This window comes from Panonychus citri, unplaced genomic scaffold, assembly GCF_014898815.1.
Source record: "Panonychus citri isolate SS breed McGregor unplaced genomic scaffold, ASM1489881v1 Contig00049, whole genome shotgun sequence".
Lineage (NCBI taxonomy): Eukaryota > Metazoa > Arthropoda > Arachnida > Trombidiformes > Tetranychidae > Panonychus > Panonychus citri.
In genome coordinates, this window is record NW_026515454.1 from 406,374 (window position 1) to 422,375 (window position 16,002).

Here is a 16,002-nt window from a genome sequence, read left to right on the forward strand (position 1 = left end):
CTAGATTCACTTAAAACCAATTCTAATAGATTCTTTGATCATTCAAATTGCACAATTTCATCAAAAACTTGGAACAATCAATCAGCAAAAATAAAGAAAATTAAACCACAACAATTAAACAGAATAAACAATCAACTAAATAAAAGAAAAGAAGAGAAAAAGTATTAACCTTTTCGACCACAAGGTGGTGTCACTTTCCTTAGAAAATGAAAACAAACGAATTCTCTTAATTGTGATTAGTGTTTTTCTTTGAATAATCAGTTAATTCAGTGGATTAAACAAGTGAATTAGAATTGATAATCTACTTCTAATTCTATTTAGCAACAATTCTCTCAGGTAAGTGAAAGTAAGAAAAAGGTGTAATTCTTTTTATTTTTTCTTTTCTATTCTCTTGTTGGATTATTCCAATAGCTCATCTTACCTCTTTGTCTTAATAATTAACTAATTTTTTTCTTCTATTCTTTTTTACCCTTCATTTTATCGTTTTTTTCCCTGATAATTTTCTTTTCTCTCTTTCAACCTGGTCATCATACTCCTCCTTTATCATCTTCTACCTTCGCTTATTGTTCTTGCTCTTATTCTTTTTTTTCCACTTCATCATCATTCACTTTCTCAAATTCTCTGTTATTTTTCCCCTTCCATTTGCAACTTTATATTCTCTAGTTTATTTTCTACCTTTTTCTCTTCTATTTTTTTTGTTCCTTCTCTGGATCTTAGACTTTTTCGTTTTCCCTTTTCAACTTATATATTGTCTATTCGGTTAGCCTTGTTTTCTTCATAGCGTGTTCCTTGACGTTGATGAATGTTCTCTTTTTCTCTCTTGTAAGATTCATTTTTTTTTTCCTTGTAAGGTATAAGAAAAACGACTCTCAACTCTATAAAAACGTGTCTTCTAATCTTCTTCGCTTTTTCTTCATCATCCATAAACTTCCTTCTTTTTCCCTTTTGTCTTGTTCTTTTTTCACCTTCATTATTTTATAAATATGACTTGAGAATATTTTTCTTCCATCTTTATCTCTTTCTCTCTCTCTCTCCTTTTTTACCTCATTTTACCACACTTTCTCTCCTCCCCCTCATCCTCCTTGTTGATCTTCTTTTCCCAATACTATCTCTCCAAGTCTTTACCTTGCTCACTTTCTTCAATCATCATCATCATCATCATCATCATAATCTTCTGACCTCATCCTACTTCTAAACAACAACAACAACAACAACAGCAAAACAACCTCCCATTTCCCTTCGATATGTTATTTCCTGAAAATGATTTGGTGAAAGATATTAACAAAAGAGAATCGCAACAACAATAACAAGGCCGAAGTGTTACTTATTTATATACAAAAGGTAATTAATACAATCGCCTCATAACCTTAAGGTTAACAGTTGATTATATTTTGTAAGGCTCAATATCTTTACACAAACGGTCAAACATTATCCTAAATATCCTCTCACTCTCACTCTCAATGCAGATTTATTATTATGATGATAGGAATGATGATAATGTCGATCATTTATATATATAATAATAACAAACAATCATTGAATCCAAACTGAATTAATAGATTATTAATCAAAAAGGGAGAGAGAGAGAAAGACCCAGTTCATTTTAACTGTTTATATTTTTGTTATTCATCATTAATACATGTACATATACCGAAAGGTTATACATGAGATGAAAATAACATTACTTATTCAATTGTATTTCATTTGAACAAGAAATATAACATATTATGTTAAAATGTATGAATTATGCAAAACCTTAATATTAACTTTGGTGTGAAAATGTCAACCTTTCCTCCTCCACCTCCACCACCACCATCACCTAAATTCATTGAGCCCACCTCATCTTTATCCTCCTCTTTCTCCTCCCTTTAGCCATCCATTAAAAATTTAGGAAAAGGGATAACATAAGATGACAGACACTTGTTACCGAGACAAATACCCTTTCGACACACCATAAAAATTAACCTGTTTATGAATAGACAATCACGTACAGATAATGGAAACAAGATCTTGCAATGATTGGGACGAAGGAGAAACAAAAAACAGCCTGAATAAGATGAGGAAATGAACCCACACACACTCACACAAACTCCATTTAACTTTCTTCAATGAACCATTTTCTCATGATAATCAATCTTAAATTATTGTTTACACGGACAATTAGGCAAAATGGCTAATGCAGGCAGACGATGGAGATGAAGAGGAGAGACCAAGGGCAAAGGACGAAAGCAAAGGAGGAAAAAGAGACACAAAAAAAGGACCATGGAGATGAGAATCTCCAATGATGAGCCAATAGAGTCAACACTTGATTAGAAAGAGTAAGATAATTGCCTTTACTTTAACCGTTACTCTCTTGTAATAGTTATTTTTTAATCATTTCACTTGCTCTGATGAAAATTGTTACAATTAATCCTAATCATCAATTGAAACAAGTTGTACTATTAACTAACAATCATTATTCAATTGACTTGTTGTTTCTATTATTGGTCTTTTTACTCTCTCTCTCTCTCTCTCTCTCTCTCTCTCTCTCTCTCTCTTATCAGTTGTTTCTTTTACTTCCATTAATCTCTTAACTGACCCTCTTCAATTGACCATTCAACCAAAATTATTCAAAGTGTTACACCAAATGTGTTTGTTAATAGTGTTGTAACATTACAATTGAAACAATTAAAAGGTGTAATTGTTCAATTGTAAGCAACAATTACAACAATCTATTCTGTTATTAGGAAAGCAAAGTAAAAAAAGACAATAGCAAAGGAAGATAACAAAGTGTATGGTTTAATTTTCTAACCATAAAAAAAAGTATATCAATGATCAATCATTAACGATAATAAAAACTAATATAAGCTATTAATATAATATTTTCTCTCTTTCAGACTATGGCGACCAAAAAGATTTATCGATTGAAAATGTTGATCACTAATCAAAGATTTCGAGATGATGATAAAGCAGAATAACAGAGTTTCTAGAGAAAAGGAGCAAAAGGATTGGAATAATTTTTCATCTGAAAGACAAAGAAGACAAAATAAAAGCCAAAAATGATGATGACGAGAATAGAAAGAGAATCATTGATGCAGGATAAGAGATTAAAGAGAAAGAGAAAGAGAAAGAGATACAGAGAGAGAAGACACAGATAACGACAATTCTTGAGGATGATAAAAGAGAAAGATAATGTTCAGTGAGTAAGGAAACATGGTTGTGCTCAAAGAAGCGTATAATTTAGTGTGGGTTGTCTGTCCAGTTCAGTTCACCTTAAAATGTTTCCAGTGTCCATTCATCTTATCAAACATTTACTTCCAGAGGTAACATTGAAACAGAACAACAATGAAATAGATTACTACAAGTCAAGGTAAACAGCAAAGAAAGAGGAAATATCATGTGGTGTCAAAAGTAAAACTACTACGAGAAGAGTAAGAGTATTAAACTTTAAGATGATGCTGATGATGAACAATCATGAGAGAGAAAATTCAAATCAACATGAGAAATTGAAACTTTTATAGGATTTTTTTTTCGCATCTTTTTCAATATTAACATTTTAATGATGAAAAAAAAGTAATATCTGAGTAATAAATTGAAGAGTTGATCAATAAACACCATGTATTACATTGTGTTTATATAGACAAAAGTATATTCGATGCAATGTTTTTCTTACAGAGAAAAACATAATCAAAGTAAAGGAGTGTTAAAGGATATATTATGTTGGATGTGGAAGAAAAAAAGTGGCTCATGCCAAGCCCATCATCTTCATCTTCATCTTCATCATCATCATCAACATCCTCTGTGTATTATTTGTATTATTATGATGGCGAAAACTAATGTTGATTTTTTCTTCTCTTACAGTTAAAGGTGAACTCTCAAGAATTGAAGAAGTCTGAAGAAATTTAATGAACCACCACCTCCCACAAAGAGAAATGGATTGAGAGAGAGAGAGAGAGAGGAACTTATGGACTCCTTAATAATTTATCTTCTTTCCTGTTGTTCATTTTCCATCATCATCATCAACATTATTGCTCATCCTCTTGCTCTCTTTTTATTTTCATCTAATAACATTTTTACTTGAACAAAACAAAAATATTAAGTCGATTTTCCTATAGAATTAAATTCTATGTAAGAAAATATTGCGATATTTTTGCTTTATCTTAAGTAACATTTTCTCTCTCTCTCTCTCTCTCTCTCATTCTTTCTATAGGTGAAAGCCTTAAGGTGATGATTATGATTATGATGATTATGCTGAGAGAGACATATTTCACACTTGAAGGCTTACATAGGTTTGCCACGGTGTGGCGAGCAAAGTAAGATGATGATTATGATGATGGTGAAAAAAAAGAGGAGCCGCCAATAGGAATCAACTAGGGAATGTTGATGATGATGAAAATGATGATGAAAATGATCATCATTGGTTTTTACTAACCAAAGATAAGGTTTGGCACAATATCATCTTTATCTTCATCATCTTTTACCCTATATAGTGAAAAGATGAAGATGGAAATGAAATCAGGTTGAATTTTTCTTCTCTCTCATTCTCGCCATTCATCTTTACCCTTTTTACCCTTTACTTCACCTTTCATGGAGTAAGATGATTAAGAAAGAGTAAAATATTTATCTTCACACTATCTTTCTCTCTCTCTCTCTCTCATAATTTTCATTTCTATGTATATTAAGCTTTAGGCTATGGAGATGAGGATGAGGATGAGGATTCCACAGAATTCTGGTTACCAGGGAAACCATTTGAAAGTAAAATGATGAGAAATATTTTCTCTTGCAAAATGTTATGGTAATTTCTTTATTTCTCTTCCATATTCAACATTTTTTAACTTCCTCATTCTCATCATCATCTTTATCATCATTAATTTTATATCAAGTAACCTAAACAATTGAAATAATGAGATCAACATGATAACCTCAGAAATTTTAACTCTTATTAATCAACATAATCCTAATTCATTAAGCATCTTCAATAACCTATTCTTAACCCTAATAATCAACTACTTGTCATCCAAGATGATCATCATCATCATCGTAAATAAGTTAACAATTTACATGTAAAATTAATGTAAACATGATTAAGATTATATGTAAATATTAGATTTGAATCTCGAGAAAAAAAAACTTTTTCACTGAGTTCGTGTCACTTTTTATTATTAGATTTATGTTTTTTTTTCCTTAATCAAAACCACAAGAAATTTAAATTACAATCAACTTGCTGTTGATTGTTATGATTTTTCAACACTCCTTTACTTATATAACCCTCACTACCTTGAAACTAATTAAATTAAACAAGAATCATCATCATCTTGATGTCGGTGATACTTAGATTAGATTATGATTGTTGTTGTAAAATTAACAATCAACAACTCATGATTTTTATCAATTTAACAAAAACACTAATGATTATAATATTAACTGATTTAATTTAATATTCATATTAAGATATTATCAACACCATGTTGATGATAATGATGGTAATCATGATAATCATGATTAAATGATGATCATGATGATGATGGTTTTACAAAGTTAAAATTGTAAACTTTTGTCTTATGGTTGTTAATTCAACATGATACAATTAAGAAGCAAAGTAAAGATGATTAAGATTAAGATGATGATGATGATGATGATAACCGTTAATTATTAATTGTAAGCTTATGATAAATAATTTGAATGTTATATTAATATGAAAATTGTTGTTGAACATGAATCGGAAATGAAAGCCTTTAAGGCAAGTAAGAGGAAACTGATGACGGAAGATGATGATGATGATAAGGATGATGAAGATTGAAAGGTTGTGAGAGGGAGTGAGAGAGAGAGAGAGAGAGGATGAAGGTGGAATTAAAAAAGGTAAACACTCAGAATTTGAATGTTTCTCTAGTTAAATATAAATCTATTGTTATTCGTATGTATTATCTTTCCAGAATCATATATACACGATAATAGAAAAAAAAAGAATATTTTTTTTTCTGTTTGTTCGATGAAATAATAACTTTTGCCTGAAGAACCGGAAGAAAAGGAGGAAAAAGATGATGAAGAGAAAGATGAGAGGGAAGAAAAAAATATTCTATTTATCTTGTTTTCTTTTTTTTTCTCTTCATCATCCTCATCATCATTGTATTTCTTTTCATCTCTGATTCTGGTGTGAATCTGAAAACTGAAGACCTTCATGAAGGAAGATGACACTTTCTTTAGCTGTTGATTATCTCGATCATCATGAAAATGATAATGATGACAAAAGGTGTGAAGAGAACAAAAAAAATGTAATTCTTTTCATCATCATCATCACATTTATCTTCATCTTCATCTCAAGCTTCATATTTCAAATCACTTTTTTTTGTTTAGGAAATGAAATGACAACTTTTATCATCTCCTACAATCAGAGTAACTATTTTAGAATCATCCTTTTTTTTGTTATCATCTTCATCTTGATCATCATCCTTTCACTCTCATGGATGAACATGAAGGAGGATGAAGAGTGACATCAACATACACCAAGTGAATTGTTGACCTTTTTTGCATGTTATCAATATCATCATGATCCGCATCCTCATCCTCTCATCATCATCATGATCATGTCCCTGTCATGAATGAAAAATATATTTGTCCTCACAATTGGTAAATAATATTATGTATTTAAAACTAATCATGATAAAGTCAAAACAAATCATGAGATCAATTGTCAACCATCATCATCATCATCATCATCATAATAGTTATCATGTTAAAACCCATAGGAAACTTTTTCCTCCATGGTATCAAGAGATAAAAAAGTTTGTGATTTTTTCAAATGAATCCTCCTGAATTCATGATCCGATTTCATCCTTACATCATCATGATCATCATGAAGGGATAAAACCTTTATGATGATGAAAAACTTTTGACTAAAATATTTTTCACACAAAAATAATCTTCCAATGTTGTAAAAAAAAACATTATCATCATTTGAACATGTTGAAAACTCAGGTATTATCATTATGATGATTATGATTATTACACTGTTGAAATAAATGTTACGCTAGAATCATCATCATCATCATCAATTTGAGTATTATATCATGCAAGGTAACCCGAAAATTGTCAAGATGATAATGATGATGATGAGAGAGAGAGAGACCAAGTTATGTCTAATCTAAGCTGACGCGGCGTGAAGATATATATTCATTTTCTTTCAGGATTTATCCATTTTCTTCAGGGGATAAGAGATGATGATGAAGATGAGGATGAATATAATACTATCATTTTGAGGGTAGGTTAAAATGTCACCCGTTATCACTTGAGAACCGAGTCTTCCTCCTCCTTTTCCTCCTCATCATCATCATCCTCCCACTATCAACCTTCATCCCTCATCTTTGGATGGGTAACATTATATTCTAGGAAAAATAGAGATAAAAATAAAACTATCAAAAGAATAACTTAAAACTAACCCCACTCCCACCTTCCACCTCCCTCTCATTCATCCTTCTATTGTCATTGTTACTTTTATCTTTCCACCAGCATCTCTAAACCCACCCCACTCCCTTCAACCAACATTCATGTTCAATTTCAAATGAATACATATGAAGATATGAATTGATGATATGAATAATATTTTTTCCTTCTCGATTTCAATCAATATTATATTTGAATATTTGAAAATCAAGAAATTGATATTCACTTTTTTTTCATCTGATCACATCGATTTGATTACATTGTTTTAATTGTTGGCAAGAGAAAAGTTGAACTCTGTTGATTGTTGATGTTCCAGTTTTTCAACTACATATCCAATCCTCTTGAGGTGTAAGTGGTATTCAGTTAGATGAACAAAAAATCAGTGAAATTAATTGTTTATCTTAACCAATCACTTTGAGAATCAACAAAACTTTAATACCAACACATCAAGTTTCAATGTTCATGAGTTTTTACATGGGGAGAGAGGGTGAAAGTGGAAAAATTTTCAAGAATAAGAAACTTATCTCAACAATTCCCTGGACGATTCTGTCTATTCAATCCGTTCTCTATCTTCCCATCCGTATCATCATCAGTAAAATGATGATGAGGATGCTAAAGTTATACTAAGGATGATGAGGAAGAAGATAAATTCTCAAACAATAGTTAATCTTATTGGATTTTTTTTTCTCTCTCTCTCTTTCTCCCAAGATAAACACTTGATATTATCATGAATCCTATACGATGATGGTGGGAAACATTTTCTCATGATGATGATGATTTTATCATGATAAAGGTGTTATCATGATACAGATTTTTGTTTATCATCAAGATGATGGTGATGATGATGATAAGTAAACAAGTGAACCTTAAAAGGATAAGGATTATACCTTCGAGGCAGATTCTTGATATTCAGTATCATCTATTTATTGTAAGATTATCATTCTCATCATCATGTAACATTTTCTCTATCATGATGATTATGGTGTAAGGAAAATTATTCTCATGAGATAATTTCATCTACATTATTTGTGAACATTGTTGAAATTGAGGTGAAAAAAAAATCAGTAAACCTAAAAGTGACCCAAATATATTTAACTCTTGTTTCATATTAACATCATCATCAACATGATCCATGGTGATGATGATGATAACTCCCTAGATGATGATGACCAAAAGGATGATGAATCCATAAAAAGATTGACCCTAAAAAGTAAAAACCTCAGAGGTACATTACATCATCTGCAAGAAGATGAAGGAGGATGAGGATGGGGAAGAAGGTGTTATCATCATCATCATCATCACCATCTCGTTAATCTTAATCCGAATCTCAATCGATTACGAGTTGAACCTTTGAACAATAATTTATCCTGGAAAATGTTGATATAAAATGAATGATATATTATCTGCTATTGATGATTTTTCATGATTCAAATCATGAAAAATTGATTCAATCAGAATGAGAAATGAATGAACAAAAAAATAAACGATTCCTCATCCTAATGTTTATCCAATAATTTTCATCTTCCTCACTCATGATATTATTATTATTACTTTACATTGAATTACATTGACTTTCACTGAAAGATGATGATGATGATGATGATGATGATTAAATGATAATAACGTTTCACCCTGAGGCAAAATTACATTTGAATTCAACTTGAATCACCACAAGAATCAAATCCCAACACATAAATGGTTAATAATACAAATCAAATGTTGATACATGATGAGTGATAAAAAAAACCGTTACCTCAAATTTTAGGTTGAAAAGGAAGAAGAAAAAAAGTTTTGTTAATTTAATTGTGAATCAAATTGATAATGATTACAATCAACTGATTCCTCTCTCTCTCTTTGGGTGATGGTGTTGGGAGGGATAAGGGAAATAACTCCCACTCTGTTGTCCTTTGTACCTCGAGGGCAAAATTGGTTAAAATTGAACAAAGAACAAGAAATTAACAATGGTAACAATTTGCCTCTCGTTAATAGTGATCAAGTTAAATTGTTGGAAGGTGGAAAGTTTAAGATTAATCGATTAAGGTGTAATTTAAATTGTCACCAATCAAGAGTATAATTGGTTATTCATGAAGTTTCAGGTTTAGTTGGGATCTTGTCATTTTTTCCTCCTTGGGCTAAAATAACATTGGAAACTTTTTCCCTTCTCTCTCTCTCTCTCTCTCAGTGTCTCTCATCATCTTCATCATCTTCATCTTCCTCATCATTCCCATTGCTGAATCTCATGGGCAAAGGCAATTGAAATCATGTTCATGATGAACTTTATCTATCTACTTTTTCCCCTTTTCTCTCAATTTAAATTGTTAATGGTTTGTAATTTGTGTTAGTTAACAGTTAGTGTATTTAACTTTCATATCAAACTCTCTTGATTGGTGATGATTAAAACGGTAATTGCAATTTACATGTTATAAATAAAGTCTCTCTTTGATTGTTGTAATCATTGTTTGATTTTTCCAAGGGTTCAATTGTTGTATATCAGGTTCAAAGGTTGATTCATACGTTAATTGTTACGATTAAGCTTAAAAATTTGTGTGTCTCAGTTTGCTAATCAAATTAATCAGTCAATCATCAGTAACAAATTGATATTAATTATTGAAAATTATTGTTGATTGTAAACCTTTTCAATTTTTCTTGTTGATAATTGTTATTTCCCTGATTGATTTTATGCTCTTCCCTTGCAACGGAAAAGGAAATGATGAAAATTTACTCACTAAGAGAGAGAGAGAGAGAGAGAGAGAGAGAGAGAGACAAATGATGATGAAACTATTTTTATATTAATACAATGAAATTTGATTACAAATCAAAGGATAAAAACCAAGGCAACCAATCAAATGTACTAAATCAACTTAAAGGATGAGGATGCTAAAGATGATAATATAATCAATGATAACGGCAAATATTATAAATCACATTGAGATTGACAAATTAATATTAATATAAGCAAATCAAATCAGAATGAAGGTTTGAAAGTGTTGATAGCAAAAAAATAAAATAAAATAAAAATGAGAACGAAAGGAAAAAAAAAAGTTAATCAACTTGTATTTCCAATTGTAAATCTATTGAACTGATAATCATGATTAAATTAATCAACAACAACTCGAATTGAAAACAAGTACAACTAATAAATTAAATTAATTCCGTGTTGGTTTTTGTCGGAATTAATTGTCGACAATCAAATTTACTGATGAGAATTGAGAGATTTTTTTGTTCTCCATCATGAAAACAAACAAACATTTTCGATGAACTTTTCTTTTACTCTCACGATTGACAATCTTCAAAGTCCAAATAATATAATCACATGAAGATGAGGATGAAGATGCAGATGAAGTTGATGATGATGATCATCATCATCATCCCTGTCTGCTTATGTCAGTTCTGAAAAAAATAGAGTCCAAAATGTGAAAAGCAGAAGCTATTTAAGCTTGAAGCTTATATATTCAAACTGAAAATCCTTATGGGCAATGGTAACAATAATAATACATAGATATACAATAGCCTTTGCCATCGTCCTCATCCTCATCCTCATCCTCATCATCATCATCATTTCATATCCTTTTCTTTCCCTCTCATTTTATCTTTCTTTTTTTCATCATCATCTTCATCATCTCATACAAAGAGACCTAATCGCTTGGAACCGACCCTTAACTTCACTGATTTTGCCAGATTTAAAGGCTCAAGAGATACAGAGATACATAAATACATAGAGAGAGAGAGAGAGAGAGATGAGGATGAGGATGAGGATGGAGATGAGAATAAAAAGATGATGATGATGATGAGAAAACGTTATTTCGGTTTGTAGGTTAAAAAAAAGAGCAAACAAAAAGTTCTAGCCCAAAGATTGTACATTATAATGATACAATAATAATACTATGTGAGGTTTACAGTCTGTAGACAAATCTTCAGTCAACCGGAATTCACCTTTATCCCATCATCTTCATCCTCATCTTTTGCAATATCATCATCTCAACAGCAGCAAGATGATCAATGAAATGTTTTAATCAAAGGTAAACAGCAAATTTAAATTACTCTCCAGGTAAAGTTACAATAAGATATTTTGATAAAATTAAATTTTCTTTCACAATTAAAACTAAAAATTATCATTTGGTATTGTAACAAAAGTTAATTGTGATTTACTGATCGTGTATCGCATGTATATCTTAATCATCTCCCAAGTAGATTATAATTAGAGTAATTAAAAAGTGACCATCATATGTCTCATATTGTTTATTATCAACTTTAATTGGGTAATTAAAAAGCTACACAAACAATTGTCTTAATACTATTTATATGAATGGCGAAAATGATAATCATCATTATAATTTTAATTGTTGTAATTGTTTAATCATAAAATGTTCAATCATCAAGTGAAAAATATTAAGCTTTTCATTAATATTGTAAATTGTTGTTATTATTATTACAATGATCTCGTTTAAATCATAATTTGTATTGTTGCCTATTAATTTGAAATATTAACGAACCACAATTGTTTAAATAAACAACAACAACAACTTGTAATCAAGTAAATTGTTGTTAATAATAAACAATTGATGGATAAGGTTGAAAATAAATTCAGTTCCCTAACCATGTAAGTTTTATTATCGGTTTATAAATAGACATTATCATTATATTGAAGGAAGAAAAAAAAATTGTCTTATAAATCTTATTGGAAGATAAAAGATGATGATGATGATGATGATGAGAAATCAAGGTTTGCGTGTTTCTTACTCTTCCATCTTCATCCTCATCATTTTCATCTTCATCTTTATCTTTATCATCCTCTAAATTTTCATCTTCTTCTTCCCTTGTTAAAATATATATAACATTATTTACGAACCAATTGAGAGAGTACATAACTTGTATTTCCTCATTTAATATATTTCCGACTTCATTTTTCATCTTCATCTTTTTATCTTCATTCATATTGTGAAATATACTATGATGATGAGGAGGATGAGGAGGATGAGGATGAAAAGATTTCACTCTTTCCACTGAAATATTTTCATCTACAAATGATAATGGTAAAAAAAGTATGAATCAGAATTGAGAGACAATGATGATGATGATGATAACCTTTGGATCTCTCTCCCTTTATCCTCAAGGCATTTGGTATCATCATCATCCTTATCATCATCTTGTCAACTCTTACAAGAAAAAAAAACCTCAAAAAAATGTCAACCTCAATTATGTCAACATTAGATTCAAATGTAAACCAATTGAAATAATAACTGATCCTAATAAATTATAAGGTTATCTCATTGATGTTATTGGGTATCAACTTTCATGATGACTATGAAACAATATGAAGATGAGTTGAGATGAAGATAAAAGGATGATATGAGAGAGAGAGAGAGAGAAGATGATAACAAAAGATGATGAAACTTGACGATCGCGTGATGATAAACCTTGAAAAAGATGTAACTTTCAATTGGATGGGAAAACATATCGATTCTAGAAGTGGGAACAGGTCACGCAATCAAATGAAAGGACATACAATCGAGTCGATTGATGAAGATGATAATCATCCGTCAGGTCTCATCTTTCATTAGATGATGAAGATGATACAATAATAAATGATAATATTTCCCACGCGTCCAAATATGAACAACAATCAACCAGAACAATCAAGGTAAGTGTAACGAGGAAACAGTTTGATATTCAATATCCTCTTTTTAATATTCATCACCTAGGTAACTATTTACTTGGAGAAATGTTATCAGACTAAATTGTTTACAAGAATCAATTGATTGTCAAACCATTGAGAAAGTGTAAAAATGTGTATGATTTATGAAAAGAGCAATCAAACCAAAAGAAATGAGGAAAAAAAATTACAATTCAGTTAATTGTAAAATCGAAATGAAACTTTCTTTTTGCATTTGGAATTACAATCAATCGATCCTAATTATCTTCTTGTGTGTGTGTCTAATTACAATCGTAATTAACTTTCATTGATGGATAACAATCATCGAGTTGACAATCAAGATTCTATTCAAGGTCAATAGACGAAAAAGACAATGGAAAATTTTGAACATTATTCGAGAATAATTTTCTTCTATTCTACTCAATTCTCAATCAAAATAATCAACAGAAAAAGTGACCTTACGATGATAATAATAAGTTGATATTCTAATCAATCATACAACTGGTTAATTAAATTGTTCCGTTGAATTTCAATTGATTTGTCTCATCAATTGAAATGAGAGGGAAAACTTTTCATCTGATTAATAAAAAAGCGAAATGATTAGTTGATCAACAATCGGTAATTGTTGTGGAACCAAAGTCAAAGTTAATTAGTTTGATTGTAAAAGGATATAAACACAATAGGGTTAACAATAAATTAATGGACTGGTCAGTTGAACAGCATGAGTGATAATGACTGGACATGATTACAATAAAATTTGAAGGTTTGATTGTTGGATCAATTGGTGAATTAAAAAATTTTTTTTTCTCTTCGCCATCAACAAATATTAATAGTTAATAATTGGTAATTTGATTGTTTGCAAAATTTACCTGAAAAATAACCAAAATTTGGTGGTATGTCCCCAGAATCGTCTATACCGTCCGTCGGGTGTCCAGGTCGAAGTGACCTCATCACTCGTCGAGGAGATCGCATGAAGTGCCGACGACCCGAATGCATACCCATGTGTTTCATACGTCGCTCTTTTGACCGTCGATTTTGAAACCAAACCTAAATTGTTATTATCCAAATACGAAGAGAAAAAAAAAACTTTAGTCTAACAATTAAAACTAATCACACACAATCAAACTAATCATTAACTGTGAAAATAAAGGGAAAACTAAATGAATAATTAACTTGAAAAGTTAACTGTAAATACAAAAAATAAAACAAAACACAAAGTGAAAGGAGTTAATTTATCATAACTTTCAAGTTGAATAAGGTTAACTTGATTGTTGTCGAATAGTTAATTATTCAATGATGATGATAATGGTTAATGATTAACTTGATTTTTTAGTGTTTATAGAGTTTCATTGAGTTAATTTCAATTTACCTGAATCACTCTCATCGCTAATCCAGTTTGATTGGCAAGTTGTTCACGAATATGTCGAGTTGGTTTCGGTGTTTCCGCAAACGCTTGTTTAAGAGTATCTAATTGTTTGGCCTTAATTGTTGTTCTGGGTCCTCTCCTCTTTGTACCCGGTGTATTTTCATCACTATTATTGGCATTACTATTATTACAATTACTATTTGCTGAATCACGATTTCTACTCGATTCTGAACAATTAACATCTTTACTTGAACTAATATTCACATTATTACTATTACTACATGAACTATTGGAACTATTTGAATTGGGATTGGTGTTGTGTTGATTAAGGGTTGTTGTTATTGTCGTTGAACTTGGACCTTGATTTAATCCCCCACCACCTCCTCCTCCTCCTTGTAATACTGATGATTGACCAAGTATCGAGGGTGGACCAATACCTCCATTGGAACCATAACAATTCAATGGTGAGGATACGGTTAAGGTGTCACTTGTTATACCGGTCAGTCCAGATTCTGACACTGAACTGGACGAAGCGGACATTGGTGAACTTTTACAGGAAAGGCCTAATGGTGGTCCAGAACCATTACCGGAAGAGGGAGGTCGAGTTGATGAGGAAGATGAATAATGATTTAGGCCGGTAAGTGATGAGAGACCAGGTATTGACCCTGGTCCAGTTGAACTAAGGATTAGTTTATCTTCACAATCAGAATCACCAATCAAATGATCAGATTCTGAAGGTGAAATCATTGACTCTTCTAGATCAGCTTCCGAAGGTGATTCCAATTTAATTCCTATTTAATAGATGAAAAAAAATATAAATTGAAACAACAACGATTAATCCTCAACGTTAAATTAAACCAAAAATATGAAACAATTAACAATCTCAAAGAGAGAGGGAGGAAAAAAATCTCAGGTAAATTTTCACTTTTCAAGGTAACCCATTTATCGTGCAGGTTAATTGTAATTACTATTGTGATTTACCAATGGTGATTATCTTAATCACGTACAATTAAATTTACAATTGTTACAATTACTATGTTTTTTTTCAATTAGATAGCAATTGTTATCAATTGAATCAAGAATAACATTTGAAATAATGACTCAATTAAAGGTAATTTTGAAAATTATTTTTTTCGCTCTCATAATGATTAACATGAGTTTCAGTTTATTCATTCAAATTTGATGATAAAATTTCATGTTTACCAATTGAGTGGTCACTTAATTGACCGGAAATATATGTTTATATATTTCCAGGTGATCTTGACATTGGAAATATGTAATGAAATCAAATGAAATCATGATAAATATAAGAAATAAAAACTTGAGAAATTCAAGAAATTTGATAGTCAAGTTATTTATATTTACCCGATTCATTTGTCAATCAGAACAAAATTTAAGTCCAAACTTCCCACTCTCACCAATACTCACCCACTCACCTCAATCATTATCATCTTCATCTTCATCTTCATCTCCATCATATTGAAAAAATTTTTCAAATCTACTATTACTTTGTAATATCTGCCATCAATTTCATGTAATATTTTTTTTTCTTACCTTCAATCAT

At 30.5% G+C, this 16,002-nt stretch overlaps 1 protein-coding gene and 1 long non-coding RNA gene across 6 annotated transcripts in view; one reads left to right on the forward strand and one right to left on the reverse strand.

Annotated features, from left to right (window-relative positions):
• LOC128385504 (LIM/homeobox protein Lhx1-like) overlaps positions 1–16,002 on the reverse strand; it is a 52,253-nt gene that overhangs the window by 922 nt on the left and 35,329 nt on the right. Inside the window, exons 3-4 of the mRNA XM_053344379.1 lie at positions 14,442–15,229; positions 13,942–14,119 (exon numbers count right to left, since the gene is read on the reverse strand). Coding sequence (XP_053200354.1) covers positions 13,942–14,119; positions 14,442–15,229 — 966 coding nt within the window. The remainder of the gene's footprint in view (positions 1–13,941; positions 14,120–14,441; positions 15,230–16,002) is intronic.
• Positions 187–10,158, forward strand: LOC128385508 (uncharacterized). 5 transcript variants are annotated; one of them, XR_008324767.1, is made up of 7 exons: positions 187–336; positions 664–1,341; positions 1,873–2,318; positions 2,877–3,410; positions 3,841–4,107; positions 4,190–4,571; positions 4,663–10,158. It is a non-coding gene; the product is annotated as an uncharacterized LOC128385508 (long non-coding RNA). The 5 variants fall into 5 exon arrangements; XR_008324768.1 differs by having other exon boundaries at positions 4,190–4,498; XR_008324769.1 differs by having other exon boundaries at positions 4,190–4,421.